The following is a 15,674-nucleotide window of genomic DNA, read 5'->3' as shown; positions in this document are numbered from 1 at the left end:
GTAAATCCTGGACGCCCCATCATCTCAAGCATTGGCACCTTAACAGCAGGATTGTCTGGCTATGTGGACTCTCTCCTCAGGCCCTACGCTACCAGCACTCCCAGCTATCTTCGAGACACCACTGACTTCCTGAGGAAACTACAATCCATCGGTGATCTTCCAGAAAACACCATCCTGGCCACTATGGATGTAGAATCCCTCTACACCAACATTCCACACAAAGATGGACTACAAGCCATCAGGAATAGCATCCCCGATACCATCACAGCTAACCTGGTGACTGAACTTTGTGACTTTGTCCTCACCCACAACTATTTCACATTTGGGGACAATATATACCTTCAAGTCAGCGGCACTGCTATGGGTACCCGCATGGCCCCACAGTATGCCAACATCTTTATGGCTGACTTAGAACAACGCTTCCTTAGCTCTCGTTCCCTAACGCCCCTACTCTACTTGTGCTACATTGAAGATATCTTCATCATCTGGACCCATGTAAAGAAGCCCTCGATGAATTCCATCATGATTTTAACAATTTCCATCCCACCATCAACCTCAGCCTAGACCAATACACACAAGCGGTCCATTTCCTAGAAACTACTGTGCTAATAAGCGATGGTCACATAAACACCACCCTATACCAGAAACCCACTGACCGCTATACTTACCTACATGCCTCCAGCTTCCATCCAGGACACACCACACGATCCATTGTCTACAGCCAAGCTCTAAGATACAACCGCATTTGCTCCAATCCCTCAGACAGAGATAAACACCTACATGATCTCTATCAAGCATTCTTAAAACTACAATACCCCCCTGCTGAAGTGAAAAAACAGTTTGACAGAGCCAGAAGAGGACCCAGAAGCCACCTACTACAGGACAGGCCCAACAAAGAAAATAACAGAATGCCACTAGCCGCCACCTTCAGCCCCCAACTGAAACCTCTCCAGCGCATCATCAAAGATCTACAACCTATCCTGAAAGATGATACCTCACTCTCACAGATCTTGGGAGACAGACCAGTCCTCGCTTACAGACAGCCTCCCAACCTTAAGCAAATACTAACCAGCAACCGCACACCATACAACAAAAACACGAACCCAGGAACCTATCCTTGCAACAAAGCCCGATGCCAGCTCTGTCCACATATCTATTCAAGTGAGACCATCATAGGACCTAACCACGTCAGCCACACCATCAGGGGCTCGTTCACCTGCACATCTACCAACGTGATATATGCCATCATGTGCCAGCAATGCCCCTCTGCCATGTACATTGGCCAAACTGGACAGTCTCTACGCAAAAGAATAAATGGACACAAATCTGACATCAGGAATCATAACATTCAAAAACCAGTGGGAGAACACTTCAACCTCTCTAATCACTCAGTGACAGACTTGAAGGTGTCAGTTTTGCAACAAAAAAACTTCAAAAACAGACTCCAAAGAGAGACTACTGAACTTGAATTAATATGCAAATTAGACACAATTAACTTAGGCCTAAACAGAGACTGGGAATGGTTGGGTCATTACACTAATTGAAATTTTTTTCCCCCATGTTAAGTTCTCCTCACACCTTCTATGGGTCATCTCGATTATCACTTCAAAGTTTTTTCTTCTGCTGCTACTGATAGCTCATCTCAATTGATTGGCCTCTTACAATTGGTATGCGTACTTCCACCTTTTCATGTTCTCTGTATGTATAAATATCTTCTGTCTGTGTGTTCCACTCTATGCATCTGAAGAAGTGAGCTGTAGCCCACGAAAGCTTATGCTGAAATAAATTTGTTAGTCTCTAAGGTGCCACAAGTACTCCTGTTCTATATACTAAACGGTCACCTGTGTATGTGAATCATGATAATCTTTAATTTCAGATCAGATTTATGTTTTTCCAGGACCCATGCCCCATTCAGTATACATGATGGACTGGGCTCTGGGAATGAATCAGGTTTGCATATTGAGTGAGGCTGTTGTCTGTTAAAAAAAATCAAAACAAAAACAAAACAACCCTTCCTCCCCAAAAAGCTCTGCCTCATTTGTTGCACAAGTGGAGTACCAGATGAGGCAGGGGACTGCAGGAAGAGAGAGGATGGTCTGTGGGTAAGGGCAGTTGAAATCTGTCTTGGAGAATTGGATTATATCCCTGTCTGTGTGTCAGAGTTTCTATCTGGTCATTTAAACCAAACTTTTCACAGATGATCTCATTTTCTGGATGGTCAGCTTGAGACATCTGAAGTCTGACTTGTGGAAGTGCTGAGCACTCACAACTGCAACTGAAGGTAGTCATAGTTGTGCTTTGAACATAGCATTTCTATTGTTCTTGATAAATACTGTAAAAAATCAGGTCCTGTGTTTCTCAAGTTGGGCACCCACAACTACCGGACAGTTTTGACAATTTTGGCCTTAATCTTTGTGACCTATTTCCCTGTCTCTAAAATGGGAATAATACCACTTACCTTACTGTTGTTGTGAAGATAAACTCATTACTTTTTGTGAAGCTCTTGCATACTGTGGCGATAAGCCTCCCAGAGAAGCCCTGGAGTACTATGTTCAGTGCAGGTGTGAACGGTATGTGGTAAATGCAGCACATTAATGAGCAACTTTAAAAAAAATAATTATGGTTGTGTGTCCTATTTTGGTTATATAACTAACCATATAGCGTGTGTGTGTGTGTGTGTGTGTATGTATACATACACACACACACACTAGAGCTGTCAAGCAATTAAAAAAATTAATTGTGATGAATCATACTGTTAAACAATAATAGAATGCCATTTATTTAAATATTTGTGGATGTTCTCTACATTTTCAAATATACTGATTTCAATTACAACACAGAATACAAAGTATACAGTGCTCACTTTATATTTATTTTTATTACAAATATTTGCACTGTAAAAAAAAAAGAAATAGTATTTTTCAATTCACCTCATACAAGTACTGTGGTGCAATCTCTTTATCATGAAAGTTGAACTTACAAATGTAGAATTATGTAAAAAAAAAAAACTGCATTCAAAATAAAACAATCTAAAAGTTTAGAGCCTACAAGTCCACTCAGTCCTACTTCTTGTTCAGCCGATCGCTAAGACAAACATGTTCGTTTACATTAGCAGGAGATAATGCTGCCCGCTTCTTGTTTACACTGTCCCCTGAAAGTGAGAACAGGTTTTCTCATGTCACTGTTGTAGCCGGCGTTGCAAGATATTTACGTACCAGATGCGCTAAAGATTCATATGTCCCTTGATGCTTCAACCACCATTCCAGAGGACATGCGTCCATGCTGATAATGGGTTCTGCTCAATAATAATCCAAAGCAGTGTGGACTGATGCATGTTCATTTTCATTATCTGAGTTAGATGCCACCAACAGAAGGTTGATTTTCTTTTTTGGTGGTTTTGGTTCTGTAGTTTCCACACCGGAATGTTGCTCCTTTAAGATTTCTGAAAGCATGCACCACACCTCGTCCCTCTCAGATTTTGGGAGGCGCTTCAGATTCTTAAACCTTGGGTCGAATGCTGTAGCTATCTTTAGAAAGCTCACATTGGTACCTTCTTTGCATTTTGTGAAATCTGCAGTGAAAGTGTTCTTAAAATGAACAATATGTGCTGGGTCATCATCTGAGACTGCTATAACATGAAATATATGGCAGAATGTGGATAAAACAGAGCAGGGGACATACAATTCTCCCCCCAAGGAGTTCAGTCACAAATTTAATTAATACATTTTTTTAATGAGCGTCATCAGCATGGAAGCATGTCCTCTGGAATGGTGGCCGAAGCATGAAGGGTGTATGAATTTTTAGCATATCTGGCACGTAAATACCTTGCAATGCCTGCTACAAAAGTACCATGCAAATGCCTGTTTTCACTTTCAGGGGACATTTTAAACAAGAAGTGGGCAGCATTATCTCCTGTAACTTGTTTGTTTTAGCGATCGGCTGAACAAGAAGCAGGACTGAATGTACTTGTAGGTTCTGAAGTTTTACATTGTTTTGGAGTGCAATTATGTAACAAAAAAAATCTACATTTGTAAGTTACACTTTCACGATAAAGAAATTGCACTACAGTACTTGTATGAGGTGAATTGAAAAATACTATTTCTTTTGTTTATCATTTTTACAGTGCAAATATTTGTAATAAAAAATAATGTACACTGATTTCAGTTACAACACACAATACAATATATATGAAAATGTAGAAAAACATCCAGAATATTTAATAAATTTCAATTAGTATTCTATTGTTTAACAGTGTAATTAAAATGGCAATTAATCGCGATTAATTTTTTAAATCCCGATTAATTTTTTTGAGTTAATCGCATGAGTTAACTGCGATTAATCGACAGCCCTAAATACACACACACACACACACACACACACACACACACACACACACACACACACACACACAGAGTAGGCTGTGAAGGGTGCTATATGTTACATTTCTGATTTTTAAAAAAATCATGAGTGTTTACCATTCTTTAATGCTGTTGGAATTTTTAGCAAATAAATTAGAATTTGTTATTGTAACTTCACATGTACAAAAGAAGACCCATGTGTATCAGCATGGCTTAGTTGGTAGCACTTATCTCTGGACCTTATGCTCATAAGCCCACGTCCTACACCAGAACTTGTGCTGTTATAACTATCGATGATGCAGTTCTGAAATGGAGCAAGGTGCTAAGTGCTGTCCTTGAATTTAAATATGAAAATTAGCTCTCTGCTGCCCATGTTTAATGATGATCCAAATGGAAGTTCAAGATTCTATGGCACTTTTCAAAAAAAGAATAAGGATCTTAGTCCTATGTTACCTGTCAGTGAAAAACTAAATGTTCAAGACTACCGTATAAATCAGCCCTTGCTGACCTTACAATCGGTACTACAGTATGTTTGCTGACAGTTACTGAACTAGCACACTCTAGGTCATGTTGTGGAGCACTTTGAGATCGCTTCAACATGAATTGCACTAGATAAAACTAAATTCCTTTCTCTCGTAAAAATGCCATTTGAATCATAGACCGTCTATGTACCAACGCTCAGCTGAGCAAAACCACAGCAGAGAGGTGAAAGTATTCTGTATGATAGTGAATGCTGTAATTGCATTTGGAATAATATTTGAAGAAAGGGGAGAATAAATCTTTATCAAGCTCAGAAATACGAACCATTTTCTTTTTTGAAATGTATAGTCTGATGGGATTTCAGGACTAACAGGTCAGGATAATGGTTGATGGAAATCGGTTATGCCATCTTGAACTTGGGTGATGGAAACTTTGAATTTAAAAATAAAAAGATTTAAAGTCTATTTTTTTCCTGTAAATGTTGTTCGGAGCAGAGAAATTTCTGCTATAATGAGTCCTATGTTATGGATCAGATGGTTTTAATCAACCTTGCAGAAATAGAAATTCAGGAGAAGAGTAGTCTTTATTAACATCACCTTTCTGCTCTCTTATTGCCTATTCAGTTAATCTGTAGGGACCATTGTAAGGTGATGCACTGGCAAGTGGGGATTTGGTTTCAAATCTGTGATTGTCTGTAGAAAGAAGGCAGTGCCTCTTGGAAATGGGATGAACTGTCAATCAATAACAACTCCAATGTCCAGTCAGAAAAAGTTACGTTCTGCCTTCTGGGCAAAGAAGATTCATGCTGAAAAGAGGCAGGAGGATATGCAAGAGGAAAAATATATCTATCATAATTATATAGCTCCCATGACCATAGTATCTGAGTGTCTCACAGTCTTTAATGTATTAACCTAACAATATCCTTGTGAGATAGGGAATGCTCTATCCCCATTTTACAGATGGGGAGCTGAGAGACTGAATGACTTGCCCAAGGTCACGTAGGAAGAAAGTCTGTGGCGGAGAGAGTTTAATGTGGGTTTCCCAAGGGCCAGGTTAACTCCCAAACTATTGGACCATCATTCCTTTTTGAATAAAATAAATCCTTCCTGAAGGTGCAGGTTTGATTTGGACTCCACATTCAAATTTTGACATGATTAGGTTCTGCCTGTCTTGGAAGGACACCAACAGTGACAGATGGCAAGTGTGTCATTTCTCTGAAGGATGGTACCCAAACAAGTGAATCGAACAAAACAAAACGTGAAAAATGTCTTCCATGGAGCTCTGTGCTAAGAGGAAACAGTACATACACAAGCAGCTCATTTTGAAAAGAACTAACCTACACTTTTAGGAAATGGCTTTCTGCAGGGTGTAGGAGTCTTAAAACTTTTTGCTGATGTTGTTGCCTATAGGTAAATATTATGTATTGCTAGCTGGGGAGAATTTGGTTCAAATCCCTGGCGTCAGTGTCCTAGAAACAGACCTCAAATGTGCTCAAGTACTAGAGTGGGTATGCTATAATAGTTGGATAATGAAAATACATATATGAGTAAATTCATCAGTTGCAAAAAAAAAAACAAATTGCATATCTGTTTAGCTGCTTGAATGGGCTGGAAAAAAACCTGATTTGCAAAAGATATATTAGACTGTTGACGAAGGATGTTGTTGAGTAAACTATTAATAAATATTCAACCTGCTCTATACATATGCTACTTGGATGGATAAGTAGCTTTAACATTCTTTTAATGGTTTAAACTTTTCTCTAGAATAATTATAAAACTAATTTTATACCTGTGGTTTTAATTTATAGGTACATCGAAACCCTGAAGGAAAACAAACCGAAAATTGTTTGGGATGAACAAATAGCTGAACACTATTTGGAATACAAAAAGTGAGTGGCAGTCATTTACTTACTGCTCTGTGAATATTCTTGGGCCTGAGTCCCATAGACACTGAATTACTACTTCTATAATATGTGACTGAATTCAGCATACTGAGGCTAGGTCTACACTGGGGGGGGATCGATTTAAGATACGCAAATTCAGCTACGTGAATAGCGTAGCTGAATTAGACGTATCCGAGCCGACTTACCCGCTGTGAGGACGGCGGCAAATCGACCGCCGCGGCTCCCCCGTCGACGGCACTTACTCCTACCTGCGCTGGTGGAGTACGCACGTCGATTCGGGGATCGATTGTCGCGTCCCGACGAGACGCGATAATTTGATCCCCGAGAGATCGATTTCTACCCGCCGATCCAGGCAGGTAGTGAAGACAAGCCCTGAGAGTCTGCAGTTTGTCAGCTATGGTAGCCATGAATAGGAACATAAAAGAGGGTTTCAGGGGACAGAAATAAGCCAGGGAAGGGTGAATGAAGTAACAAATGTAGCTAAAACAAACTTTAACACTTAAGTCTGGTGGATCAGATCTTCAGAAGTATTTTGGGTATGCAGAGCATCCCTACCTAAGTTATCTGTCAAGGCTCATTTAAACAAAAGTCTGAGATGCAACCTCTGAGCTGGTTTGCCATAAGTCTGACAATATATATATATATATATATATATATATATATATATATATATATATATATATATATATATATATATATATATATATATATATATATATATATATGAGCAACACTTTTAGGAATAACAGAGCCTGGCAGATTCAGCCTTAGTGTTACTCGGACGTAGCAGAAATTGACTGTGCCCAGCAAAGAGCAATAAAAATGAGGAGCCATAAAGGGACTTGGAGAGACTAAAAAGACCAGGACAACTGCCTTAAAAAGAGCATCAAGAGGTATACAAAATAACAAAAGTTGTAGAGGACAAATAAGGCTATTTTCCTTTGTCATCATACAAGAATAAATAAGTGCTTGATACTAGAAGAAAACCGTTTTAAACAGATAAAAGGAATAATAGCAACATCTTGCTAAACCCCAATTTGTTAACCTTGTAAGAGACCATCAGTTGCATGCGTTCTCCTCTCTTTTTGGCAAAGATTCTATAACCAAAATGTCATTACTTTTATAAAATTCTATCAGTATATTTTCTAATATATTATAACTTATATAAGATGCACTAATCCAAATAAATTAATGAAGTAAATTTTGTGATGCATTGTCCTTGCATTAAAAAAGCATCATAATTCTTCAGTGAACAATTGATTTTTTTCCCCCATGAAACTTCTTGGGTGAAACATTTTTAAAATGCTCCCTTTTTTTAAATGTGGCCCTGTCAGTTTGACATTTATTTTTTTAGCTAAATCACCAGGGTTGCCACAAACTTCTCTCACATTCTTAGACTTATGATACTTTTAAAATTTGCTTATAACTGTGAGGAATTATTCCCCATATTTTTCATAACTCAAATCAGCTGCTCAAGGAAAAGCTGACAGAATTGTTGAGATTCATCGGCTAATTCAGCTCTCAGGTATTGCTTCCCTGGCTCAGTAGCCTTCCTTGTGTATTTCCTTGCTTGGTTTCTGACTACATACACCTCTTACCAGAATTTAATCCATTCTTCAGCACTTCTTCCTCACTATCATCCATGCCCTGTCCCAGCCTCTCTGCAACTGTGCAGCCATACTGGAGTGTTAAGGGGTTTTTTTTACCTTATTTAAGGAAGCTTATAAAATTGTTCCCTCTTGAGGAATTTTGATATAATATTAATTAATAACATATATATGTGGATTTGTGTTGCTCAAGTAAATACATAATCTTCTGCATTTATTTGTTATACTTTTTCTGAAAAGGGCACCATGCAGGAGGTTTAACGATATTTAACTGTTCAATGACTAGTTTTTGATTTTTTTCTGTAACTCTGTAAGAGAAGGCCTCTGATCTATCATCTCTCATTTTGAATTCTTTGGTATGCTGTTTTGAAATTACTTTGTGTATGTCAAACAATTACATTTTTCTTTGTATTGCATAAAAATCAGTAAACAATAATCCGTGTTTACAACTTCTCTGTTCAAAGTCCAACTGAAGACTGAGAGCTTGTCTACACAAAAACTAGCTTGTGGCATGCTGGGGTGTGAATCTGCTTTGTGTGGACCCTGTTGATGGGTAGTAACAGGTCATTAATGTGCTTTGAGCTAGCCCCATTTCAAAGAGATCTAGATGGAAGTGCATTAACAAACTGGGGGATCCACACTGGAGGTTAGTCTGCAGCAAGCTAGCATGGGATATATTAACACCCCAGCATGCCTCTAACTAATTGTTTGTATAGAAGTCCTTTTTTTTTGAGGTATTGTTGGCACCTGAAGATGGAGGCTTGCTCTCAAAAGGCAAATCCGAGATCCTGTACTTGAATGGTTGGCTCAATGGCATTATTTAACTCAGTACAGCCACGCTTCCAGGACAGCCTCTGGCAAATCAAACCTGGGTGAAGGGAAATATAGTCAACACTACATAACCTAACTTTGGAACCAGTTCTTTGAACATTCTTATCTGTGAGCCTTTTGGAAGAGAGAATCAATCAGAGAGTACACTGGGCCTGAAAATTCTCCTCCTCCTGACTTGCTGCCACCTGCCTGATTGACAACTGTGAGGATCATCCTGTCTGCACTGGGTTAGCCAAGCTACAGGAAAGAATTCGCATCTTCCCATCCCCACTTCCACTTTACAGAGGTTTAGCTAGGGTGAATGTTAATATGATCCGGAGCAGAAAATATGCTTCACTAGTGAAGTATGTCACCTGGGAATATATTGCATGTCTTCAGTTGCTAAGGCTATGTCTACACTACCGCGGAAAGTCGACCTACGCTACACAACTCCAGCTACATGAATAACGTAGCTGGAGTCAACGTACCTTAGGTCGAGTTACTGTGGGCTCTACACCACGGGGGGTCGATGGGAGAAACTCTCCCAGCAACTTACCTTACTCTTCTCATCAAGAGTAGAGTACAGGGGTCAACTGGAGAGTGATCTGCTGTTGATTTGGCGGGTCTCCACTAGACCCGCTAAATCGACCGCTGGTGGATCAATCTCAGAGCGTCGATCCCAGCTGTAGTGTAGACATAGCCTAAGAAGAGACCAACCTACATACAAAGACACTGAAATACTGTATCAAATCATAAATCTTTAAACAGTGCACATATCCCGAAGACCGTTTGTGTAACAAGCAAAGAATCAAAGGTTACTTCTGCAAATTATTATACAAAGTTCCCTTCCTCAGACTGGCTTTCTATTTTCATATTAACTCTTGGGTGCCAATAATACTGTGTTATCTCAGTTTTCTTCTTGTGCTTTGCAGAAGTAAAGGAGGAAAGCATGTTGTCTTCTACCCAACATTAAAGGTACGTCTATGTCCCTTCTTCAGATGAGAAGGGGATAAGAGAAAAAGAGGGAAGATGGTGGATACTGCTTTGCCTCCTTGCATTTTTGAGGGAATCCTTTGTTTTTGTACAAGAGGCCACTCTGTCACTAGATTCTCCCACGTCAACTTAGGGCTTCTCCATGTGGAGAGTTAGTGCCCAGCAAGCTGAGTGTAAATCTACAATCCACTAGCCTGCCGCGCACTGAGTCACTGTTGTGGATCCTGCTACTACGCACTAAAAGTTCCCCAGAGTGCTTTGACCTCTACTGCTATTTTAAACAGAGAGAAATGTAGGTCAAAGTGCAGTAGGGAGCTTTTAGTTCACAGTATCGGGCTCCACACACCGCCAATTAGTGCACCCAGCAGACTAGTGCGCTATAGATTTACACCCAGCTTGCTGTGCAGTAAGTCTATATGTGGGCAAACCTTAGAGACCGGACTTGAAGAGTCAACTGGAATGGAAAATGAGCTTATAATGAAAGTATATTAAGCTTAGAAAAGAGAGTGCCAAATTGTAAATGACCAAACCATTATGAATCCATCAGAAGCCCACATTATGTAAGTGGGAGAGGAATGTTCCTTTCAGCTTCATGAGCACCTTTCCCACCATTGGCCCTAATGTAGACAGGATGTGAAAGAGTTTATCACTGTGTTTAAATTCTTTTCTTGCTAGTAGTGGTTGAGCCACATGGGGAAGTGCTGAAAACCCCAAGGTAGCTGCACCTTAGCAAAGACAGATTGCATTGAAAGTTGTCCAGCTACATTCTCCTTGGTCTTGCAGAATGCTTTTATCGCATTATTGGCAGACTCCATCTGGGTTTTGAACATAATTCCTCTAATTTTTTTTGAGAATTTTTTCATGCATTCTTTCGTCTCTGAAGAGTAGATGCCGTACTGTGGCAATTGGTGTATTTATACACACGTAAATAGAATTTTCCTTCCATTCTTAACAGGCTGTAATGAAAGGTTTAGAGAGATTTCTACACTGAAGCAAAGCTGAAAAATCACTCATATAAAAGTAATTAAATCGGCTAGTGACACCAAATTGTCTTTTAGCTTCCCCCTCACAACCCAGTTTCTTCATCTTAATTGGGTAATTATAGGTATCTTGTCTGCTCAAATTTGAATTCATTCAGATTTTGTAAAAAACAGCCACAAACCCCAAGGCAAACAGATATATTCATGATATTCAGTTCCAATGAGAACAAGTTTTAAACACTTCCCTGTAGTGTTTGCAGTTCAGACTTTACAGCACTGCACTAGTACAAGAGAATCTGAAAGTGGACTAGAAAAATACTATCTTGGTTTGTCCAGGCTGAGAGAAATGCCAAACATAAAATTGTTGAAATTCTTTCACTTGTAATAATCTAAAGTTGTGGTTATAACATAGATAAGGAATCTTTTGTTGCTGTTGTTTTTGTTTGGTTTGGGTTTGGGGGTTTTTGTTTTTGTTTTACTTTTTTTCTTAAATACTAGCCTGACAGTATCCCTTTAAGATGTCATTTTCTTTGTGAGTTTGCCCTGAAATGTGAAAAGAATGGCCTTGGGTAGGAGATGACATTCTGTAAACACAGAATATTTGCTACGTGACAAGTTGTGTTAATTGACTTAAGACTTCTGGGAGAATTGAAATCTCTGGTGACACAGTTTTCGAAGTGTGCATTGCAGTACATCGTGTAAGTGATAGCCCAAATAAAAATACTTCAGTGCGTAGTTCCGAATATTGCTTACTTCAAGGCTGTTCTGTATGTCCAGTTAATCATCATATGCTAGGTTGATGCACCAAAAAATGCCCTAACTGGTGGGACTAATCTGGCTCTGCACTTATTGACCAGTGAATACTTAAAACTATAGTCTCCAGGCATCAGGTCCTAAGAAAAAAATACTTAAACAAAAAATCTTGTTATGCATTGTGTCTAATACTACAAAGAGAGGGCTGCATGCAGTTTCTAATGTTTATATTCAGCAAAAACTGATTACCTTCTCTATCCTTTTCTTAGTCCATCCAGTTGCGCTTAGAACTTGCAAAGGAATTGGGGACTGGAATAGCCATCTGGGAGCTGGGACAAGGCTTGGATTATTTTTATGATCTGCTTTAAAATGGTAGACTAATTGGAGAGACTTCATTTGCTTCATGGAGACTGCACATTCAATTAAGTGAGGTATTTGTGGGGAGATGATTTATAATTTTGTTTTTTGTAATTTATATGAAATCTGTATGGAATTTGCATTTTTCCCAATAAAGAACCTGCTCTGAATTACTGTACAGATTGCAACACATGGTTGTATTTGAGAAAATGCACAGAAACAAAAGTTGTGCCTCTAACCTTTGCTTTACACAGTCATTAAAATAGACCACCATCAAGAGAACACTAGACTTCTCATAGTTTTCATGCACTATCTCCTAGAAGGAAATAACACAGACAGTGTAATCCTTCTGACCCATGTTTAAGATGTAGATGTCTCATCTATCATTGGTAATCACAGAAGTAAGTGAATGGACCTACCAGTCTGGTTTGTGCATGGCAAATTTAGTGTCTCAGATTTTGTACAAGAACTCATTTGTAAACAGGTATTGATCTTTATGTAATGGTAAGGTAGGCATAAAACTGGAAGGGGGAAAAAAATAATATATTTCTGCCAGGCTAGTAGAGAATCAAAACACTGACTAACAGCACTTTGTTCTGTTTGTTTTTTGTATTTAGCAAATCCCTTAAGTAGCTCAAAACCATGGTAACTTTTTATTCCGGACTTGGTTCTAAAGTTACGTGTTGTTCACCAGAGGGCTTGTCTGACTGCTGTCTTATCCTTAATCTGCTGGATGGGTCACTTTGTAGTCGTGTATTTTGCATTAATGCTTAATTTGAGGAAATCCTAACTTCTCTCATCAAAGGCCTTAAAAATGCACTTGGGAAGTGAATAAAATTAAATGGCTAAGCACTGATGGCCTGATTTTCAAAGATGCTCCTCTGTTTCCCATTGACCTCAGTGGGTGCTGTGGATGCTCAACCCCTTTCAAAATAAGGCTGTGAATTGTTAATCCAACTTGTTTGTGCTTTGGAAAGCCTGCAGAGGGGACATCTCAAAATGTGATCTGTCAATTCATCGCAACTGCTTTTGGTGTAATACTTGATGACCTAACCTTCAGCTTAAAAGGCATACAAATTGATCTTTTTGTATTTTTTTTTAAAAAAACCTTCCAAGATAGTGATTCACACTTACAAGTTTCACAAGTTCTGTGTATTTAATAACACATGGACTAAAATGAGATGCCTTGTAGGAAGCTAAAAAGGGAGTACTGGGAATTTGAAGGGGGGCTATTGATTGTAGAGATCTAAGCAGTAGCCCTATACAGGGCCGGCTCCAGGCACCAGGCAACCAAGCACATGCTTGGGGCGGCACCTGGTAAGGGGCGGCCAATCTTGGGGTGGCGGGGGGCAGCGCGGCGCGGTGCTCGGCGGGGGGGGCGGGCTCCGGCGGCGCTCGGCGGAGGGGCGGCACGGGGCGCGGCGCTCGGGGGGGGGGTTCCGGTGGCGCGGCGTGGCGCTCGGCGGGGGGGGCGGGCTCCGGCGGCGCGGCGCTCGGGGGGCGGCCCTTTTTTTTGCTGCTTGGGGCAGCAAAAAAGTTAGAGCCGGCCCTGGCCCTATAGATCCACTGCTGTTCTTCTTGCCACTCATAGCTCCCACTAAGATAACTGCTCTACTTCCCCCTCACCTCCCTTGCTAGTAATTAATCTCAGTGGGGGATTTATCTACTCCTGCTGGTTTCAAGCAAATAAATCCCACTGTAATCCACCACTGATTAAAACCCTATTGATTTTCACCTCTCTGATTTAGTTCTGGCATCTCTCAACTCTTCACACTGTAAAGTATCCAACAGGGTTTACTAATCAGGGATCTTTCTTCCTTGCCATTAGTACTGAGGTAATTTGCTTTGTGAATCCTCTTGTTCAGTTAACCTGAACTTTCTGGTTCAGTCAAAAGCAATTTAAAGTAACATTGGCAATGGGATCTAGAATAGCAAATGAATTTAATTCCACTCTTTTTCTCCTTTCAATGGGATTACAAAGCTGTTTTGTTTCAGCACTCAAATGATAAATAAAAATTGTAACAGGTTGTATTGTGAGATGCACGGATATTTTTAGGCTAGTTAGCTAGAACTTTCAAAATTGGAGGATGGGGAAGTAAACAATATTTCAGCTCCCCTCATGGCAGTGGTCAATGTACATATTTTTTTCTTCCTACATTCTTTTTATTGCCTTCTTTTGTATTCCTTGATTGTTTGCTGTGAAGCTCAAGTGTCACATCTGTCTTCCGGCTGAGCTGCACGTTTCGATGAACTGTCCTCCCCTTCCTTGCAGATGGAATGAACGCCTCTCCGTGACAGAAAGATCGAACTAACCCTGCTTATATCTTGAAAAATAAACACCAGAAGAGAAGTGCACTTTGTAGTTAAAACCATTCATAGTGTAAGTGCTTCAGGCCACAGATGTTGCCTTTTATCTCTAAGGTGCCTTGCACATTTATCATACTTTATAAATAATACACCAGAAGAAGAAGGCAAAGGTACGAGCTTTCATTAATATGAACATCTCTTCAGTACTAAAATATACCCCCATGCAGTATAGCTAAATGAATGAATGTTTGTTTTTTATTTTAAAGGAAACAACTAAACTGACTCCTAATGCGGCTGAGGGATTTCCTCCTCCACCTGTATAGAATTAAACACCTTAGCTATATGCTTTGTGGGGGCATAGAAGGTTCTTCTTTCTTGGAAGCATGTATTGGCTACGTATGCTTTGTGGGGGCAGGGATATTGGACCTATAGAATCAGTGGTTGACCCAATTTAGAAATCCTTTGTTCCCATTAAAATAAGTGACATCTGTTGCACCACAAGGTGAAGGGGAAAAGTGTTTCTTTCAACAGACCCTTCCATTGGCTCACTTTTCTAAAATATAATTAATTAAACAGTAGGGGTCTTTTAGCTGAATATGTTGGAAGACTAAACTTTTAGTCAAAACCATGAACAGGTTTCTGGCATCATGAATATATTATTATTATTATTGACTTCAGATCATGTGCAACAGAAAAGCTTTAATTTGAAGTAGAATGCACGACTGTATGAGTCACACTAAATCTCTCTTACAAAGGGGAACTTTGAATTAGAATTTGTCAAGAACCTGGGGAAAATTCTGGTAGCAAAGCAGAGTTTGTTTTTTAACTGACTTTTCCTCCCCCACTCCAATGCTCTTGCTTGGATTTGGATTAGGAGAAGAGAGGTAGCAGTTGGTTCTCCTGCAGTCAGTTCTGGATATGGAGTGAACATTTTATATTCAATTAACATTTCAAACATACTTTGAATAATAAGCAAAGCTATTTCTCTCAGCCCTGTGTATAACTAGGTGCTTTAACAAGGCAAAAACCAAAACAAAGTCATGTATCAGGAGGATCAGTTTGGCCTTATTCCTGGGACAATAGCATCTCATATTACTGAAGGAAACATGTCCCTTGTGTCAAGTGT

At 39.6% G+C, this 15,674-nt stretch overlaps 1 protein-coding gene across 1 annotated transcript in view; it reads left to right on the top strand.

Moving 5' to 3' along the window:
* Positions 1-12,309, top strand: part of CHID1 (chitinase domain containing 1) — a 274,987-nt gene extending 262,678 nt beyond the window's left edge. The window contains exons 11-13 of the mRNA XM_065403952.1: positions 6,646-6,726; positions 10,091-10,133; positions 12,154-12,309. Of these exons, the coding sequence (XP_065260024.1) occupies positions 6,646-6,726; positions 10,091-10,133; positions 12,154-12,252 (223 nt within the window). The 3' untranslated portion in view covers positions 12,253-12,309. The remainder of the gene's footprint in view (positions 1-6,645; positions 6,727-10,090; positions 10,134-12,153) is intronic.
* Positions 12,310-15,674: the final 3,365 nt, after the last annotated feature.

This window comes from Emys orbicularis, chromosome 4, assembly GCF_028017835.1.
Source record: "Emys orbicularis isolate rEmyOrb1 chromosome 4, rEmyOrb1.hap1, whole genome shotgun sequence".
Classification (NCBI taxonomy): Eukaryota; Metazoa; Chordata; order Testudines; family Emydidae; genus Emys; species Emys orbicularis.
The sequence above is the reverse complement of the archived record's forward strand: the minus strand, read 5'-3'. Positions and strand labels throughout refer to the sequence as shown.